The 5,875-nt window shown below is 30.1% G+C and overlaps 1 protein-coding gene across 1 annotated transcript; it reads left to right on the top strand.

Moving 5' to 3' along the window:
* Positions 1–1,330: 1,330 nt before the first annotated feature.
* On the top strand, positions 1,331–2,374 carry LOC126740635 (ubiquitin-conjugating enzyme E2 L3). Its single transcript, XM_050446740.1, has 4 exons — positions 1,331–1,573; positions 1,778–1,873; positions 1,930–2,116; positions 2,173–2,374. Exons 1-4 carry the CDS (start codon positions 1,547–1,549, stop codon positions 2,325–2,327), a joined length of 465 nt encoding a protein of 154 aa, XP_050302697.1. The 5' UTR covers positions 1,331–1,546; the 3' UTR covers positions 2,328–2,374.
* Positions 2,375–5,875: the final 3,501 nt, after the last annotated feature.

Raw genomic sequence — 5,875 nt, 5'->3', positions numbered from 1 at the left:
ATTTACTTTCTGGCTAATTTTACTTTTAAAATTTTAAATATCTATAAGAGAAAAAAATGGTAAAAGAATGGAAATATTTATAATTGTTTTACCTTCTAACACATCCTCTAGACTAAATGAAACTGAATTTTTAGAAATGACTTAGTGGCTCAAAAAGGTTAAAAGGATAAGAGCAATTGTGATTGTCTCCTGAATAGAGATTTACTAAGAAAACTCGAGAAAAATCTAATATAGGGGAACGGGAGCACTTTGAAAATTCGGAAAAAAACTCATTCTTTGAGCCTAAAAATGCGAGATCTAGGCTAATATGAGAGCTAGTCTCGTTGGATTCAGAAGGACAAAACTAAATTTTCCCGATAGTGCCCTTAGAAGCCGAGATATCGACCTCCAAGGTTTGTGATTTTTCATTTTCGTGGTTTCTCCCTCCGTATCGAATTTTTTTACCGAAAATTGATATTTTTCGAATTCAAACATACCAGCGTCTTATTCTGATCACCTACATTACGTAAATTTCGGATTATAACGGGATAGAACTAAGGGAACGCGAGCACTTTGAAAATTCGTAAAAATTTCATTTTACTTATAACGGGATAGAGCTAAGGGAATGCGAGCACTGAAAATTCGCAAAAATTCAATTTTAGAATGGGATCTAAAAATGCGAGATCTCGGCTAGTAAGAGAGCTACGACATTGCGGATGGTTTCGTTGGATTCAGAAGCACGAAACTAAGAGAAACCTGTTGGGATTTTTATGATAGTGCCCATAGCAGCCGAGATATCGACCTCTAAAGTTTGGGATTTTTCATTTTCCATTTTCCGGGTACCTCCCAAACATGGGCTCCAAAAATCCGATATCTCGGCTATTATGAGAGCTAAGAGCTTGCAGATGGTTTCGTTGAATTCAGAAGGACCAAAGTGTATCAAAACCGTTGGAATTTTACCGCTAATGCCCATAGAAGCCGAGATATTGACCCAAATATTATTACAAATTTAGAAGTATCAAAGTAAACTCAAGGAACCCTGAATAAACTATAAATCCAAGGAAACTCAGGCAAATTTTAAAGAAAAAAAAACAAGAAACTTAAGCAAACTAAAAAAAAATAAACCGAAGTGTGAATAAACTTAAGAAAAAGTCCAGGTAGATCTATATACATTTTAGTAAATAAAAAAATTCAAGAGGAACTTAAGGAGCAAACTCAAGGTAGCCTAAGGAAATTTAATTAAACAAAGAAGCATTTGGCAAATTATGACGTATTTCCTCAGTAACACGTCAGGTACTCCAGTTTTTCAAACGGATTTCGCGATCCCCTACTGTCAAAGTTGTCAATGTCACACTGACTCGCGCTGTCAGTTTCCTTCCCAGTATCCAAAAAAAGAATAAACTCAGATATTCAAGACAAATTATGTAAAAAAAATAAATAGATAAATTTAAGTATTCCCGAGTATAATGTACCTGTGAAAAATTCATTAAAATCCCGTTTAATTTAGTCACGAAACGAACGGTTCTTTTTAACATTATAGCGTCATAATAATTGAACATTGAACAAAATGGCAGCCACAAGGAGGTTGCAAAAAGTAAGTTTTTTTTAATTAGTTCAAAATACTTGACCTGGAACATCGTTTCTTTGTTCTTATAACTGTAAAAAAGCTATTTATACCTGTACAAATTACTCACACAGTTTTCCTATTTAATAAATATATTGTGCTGAGTCACTAATTTATTAATAACTTTGTCACAAGAGCCCTAATTTTCTGAATTTTATTTTATCACCATTTTAGGAACTGGTTGATATTAGGAACTCAGGTTTGAAATCATTCCGAGACATTCAAGTAGATGAGACAAACATTTTAACTTGGCAAGGTCTTATTGTTCCGGTAAGCACCAGTTTCCTTGAATTATTATATTGGCTAATTAAACTGACCTTTTACAGGATAGCCCTCCATATAACAAAGGAGCTTTTAAAATAGAAATAAATTTTCCAGCAGAATATCCATTTAAACCTCCAAAAATCAATTTTAAAACAAAGATATATCATCCAAACATTGATGAAAAGGGACAGGTATGCTTACCCATTATTAGCGCAGAAAATTGGAAACCTGCAACAAAAACTGATCAAGGTATGTATAATAAAATAAAATGTAAGCAACAAATAAAGAAAATAATAAATTTTTAGTAATACAAGCTTTGGTAGCATTAGTGAATGAACCAGAGCCTGAACATCCCCTCAGAGCAGACTTAGCCGAAGAATATCTAAAAGATAAAAAGAAATTTACCAAGAACGCAGAAGAATACACAAAAAAGCACAGTGAAAAGAGACCAGCTGATTAGAAGTTATTTGTAACATTTGAATAAAAACTATTGAACTCGCCTTATAACTTACCTAAATAATTTATTGTGGACACATAAGTAGAAAATTTTATTAATAAGTTAAAGTAAACTTAACAAATGACAATATACCCTCGTCAATACTGTACATAATGAAATTTAGATCAGATGTTAACAACTGCATTAATGTGGTAGTTTTCTATCAATATTTGGTGCATTAATGGTGTAAAAGTTGTCAGTTTTATAAGATTTTCTGTTTTTTTGTCCACCACATTAATTCTAACAATAAACTTTCCTAGTTATAAAGCAGCATTTTAAACAAAATATTACAATTATTTTTAAAATTTATGGTGTTTGTAATTGCAAATAATTTGTCAAGAGAACTTTATTTTGGAAATTGTTTATATTTTTTCTTTTTTGCAAGAACTATGTTGTAAATTTGTGTTGTTTAATTAAAAAAAAACAATATTAGAGTAAAATTATTTATTTATGAAGGTTTTTTTCAGCTTGGTACGCTCCAAATCTGATAAAAAGTGGAAGAAAATTTATTTATTTCAATCCTATATACCAGCACTTGTGCAAACCATGGTAATACAGTCTAAAACTAAAAAACAAGGCTATCGATAATATAACATTTATGTTATTTGTTCTAATATATGCTAGTAACATATTGTTTGGCAAAAAATCAGTTTTCTGTAATTCACTTGCTTTTTCAGATTTGTCTCGGTTCAATGAGGTTCAACCCACATTCATTAGAGGGTCAATTCTCAATCTCTGCTTTTCAAATCCTGATTTACCCTTTACAATGAAATATAACAATCTTGTTAATTCATACCACCCTCTAGAACTGGCACTGCCTTGTAATAAGCCTAAATATTTAACTTTTTATTAGGATTTTAAACATGCAGATTTTACTTTGATTAATAATTGTTTCTGTTGGGAAAGAGTAGGAAAGTAAAAAAAAACAAAAATAGAAAATATGAAAGAAAACAATAAGACTGAAAGCCAATTTGCTATTGTATGGTTAGTACTAAAAATGTTATAAAAGAGTCCAGCAGGTCTTGGAAGTTCATTAGATCTTAGTCAAATGGTGGTAGCAATATTCCTAGTGTAATGCTCTCTGGTGACGCTAAGGATGATTCTGATGTTTTCCTATTGCTGAGCTTGCTAGGCACTTGTATGTAATACTAGCTATCAAAATGCCTTATTTGATTCCAGTAACAATATTAGTAATTATAAGTTCAATTTAGCATCTGAGGCTGTAACAAGTCTTACTGATGTTGAAACTGCACTTTCAAAAGTTGATGCAAGTAAGGGTTCAGGTCCTGATCAAATTCCCAACAGGGTGTTAAAAGGATGCTACCATTCTCTGTATTTTGAAAATAGGAATCTGTCCAATATTTAAATCTGGAAATAAAAATGCGATGTGTGCTAGTCAGACACCCTTAAAACTCAACAGGTTGAACCCTTCTCAAAGAAAAGTTAATTATAAAAAAAAAAAGAAAATTATGTGTCTTATTCTCAAGATGCTGATGATATTGCAGCAAAGAATGAATACAAATAATTTTTGCCCATTTTCAAATTTAGTTTTAATATTAGACAAAAACCACATATATGTTGCAAATCTTGTCAATGTTGCGAACATACCTATAAGTAAATTCAAGCAACCCCGAAGAAATCTAAGTAATTCTATGGCAATCCAACAAAACCCCAATTGAATCCCAGAAACTCAAAACAAACATAAGGAAATTCAGACAAACTCTTAAGAAATTCGAAGAAACATAAGGACATCCAATTAGATCCAGGGAAATAGAAGTAAATCTAAAGAAAAACTCAATAATAGGTCTACGAAAACTCAAAGAAATTAAATAAAATCTAAGGAAACCCCAGGTCTTACCAATTTACCATAATTTAGATAAGATTTCTTGATTTGTTGTCTACTACAAACAAATTAATAAAGAAACAATTAACTGTACTTTGTATATACCTGCTCTGTGTTAGCTGTGTATGGAAACCTATATTTAAATGAACTATTATTTTTGTATAAAAACATATTTTTATATATGTACCTACATATTATACTTTCATTTTTTTATCATGTTTTTACAAATTTTTTACACAAAAAAGACCTGTCACATAAATATTATATGCTCAAACTAACCATGTTTTTATAGTAATCCTGAAGATGGTTTAATAAAAGTAATAACCAAAATATAGGTAATAAACATGTTTCTGTTCTTATATTCCCTCACAAATAAGGCATTATTTTTCTAATTAGCATTTGCCATATTCATAGGCTCAACTAATTGGAATGTTTTTGTACTTCATATCTGCTTTATATATGATATCCCTGAAGACCTTAAAATATACCAAAAAAAAAATACAAAAAAACAATATCCAGCTTTTTTAATATATGCTTCTCTATAGAGGGAATCATACTATGAATTTCTCATATAATTTTAATTTATGTCCATATAGCATAAACTATACTAACTTTTGTCATTAAATAATGAAGCTCTTATACTTTACCTATGGAGAATAATTGTCTTACAGATGTGGTTTCCTAATTAAGATTCATACCAAAAATGGTGAAAGAGTGGGAAGTTTTTAAAATATTACTTTTTTCCAAATATTAACAAAAAGCTTGATTGATGATCCCTATTTATTAGGATTTTTAAATTTTAATTCACCTAAATATGCTCATTATAGCTTAAAAAATTGTTCTCTGTTCAGGCGCAAGTTTCACAGAACTAATTATGGTTTCACTACCCCAGTTTCCAGAATGCAAATATCTGTTTGTGTGATTTCTATGTAAGGATTTTTGATTCTACTGTAATAATTCTACATTTATTACTAGTGTGTTTTCCTTGCCTCTTTTATGTAAAACATAGGGTAAATGGACCAATGATTTCATTTTTTAACAATAAGTCGTTGATACACAACTATTATAACTAGGTTCTATTTATTATAACAGACCCTTTTGCTATTGATAATTATGAAAACTTACACTTAATTAGTTTCATTATTTATACAAGAAAGGGTAAAACTGTCACAAATAGATGTATATGATTAAATTCATCGGTTAATAAGAAATCTCATTTTAGATATAAGTATAGTGGTACTATATAAATTACTTGTATATATCATCTCATCTACAATGAGGTTTTTTATTTCTCTGTAATAGTTATAATGTTCCTCCAAGCCCAATTTCCAGAATGAAGAAATCTTTTTGTGTGATTTCTATGTAAGGATTTTTGATTGTTCTGTAATGACTTAACATTCATTACTTTTGTGTTTTTCTTGCCTCTTTTATGTAAAGCATAGGGTAAATGGACCAATAATTTATATAATAAACAAGGGTAAAACTGGTCTAAAATATATGTATGTACTAGTAAATGACCAAATTCATCTGTTAATAAGAAATCTCAGTACAGATATATGTAGAAGTGCTACATTAATAAATTACTTCTATATATCATGTCATCTAAAATGAGATTTCTTATATCTCTGTAATAGTTCCGTCACTCCCGGACCATAAAGAAACAGTAAGA

The sequence above is a fragment of the Anthonomus grandis genome, chromosome 9, assembly GCF_022605725.1.
Source record: "Anthonomus grandis grandis chromosome 9, icAntGran1.3, whole genome shotgun sequence".
Taxonomy (NCBI): Eukaryota; Metazoa; Arthropoda; class Insecta; order Coleoptera; family Curculionidae; genus Anthonomus; species Anthonomus grandis.
The sequence above is the reverse complement of the archived record's forward strand: the minus strand, read 5'-3'. Positions and strand labels throughout refer to the sequence as shown.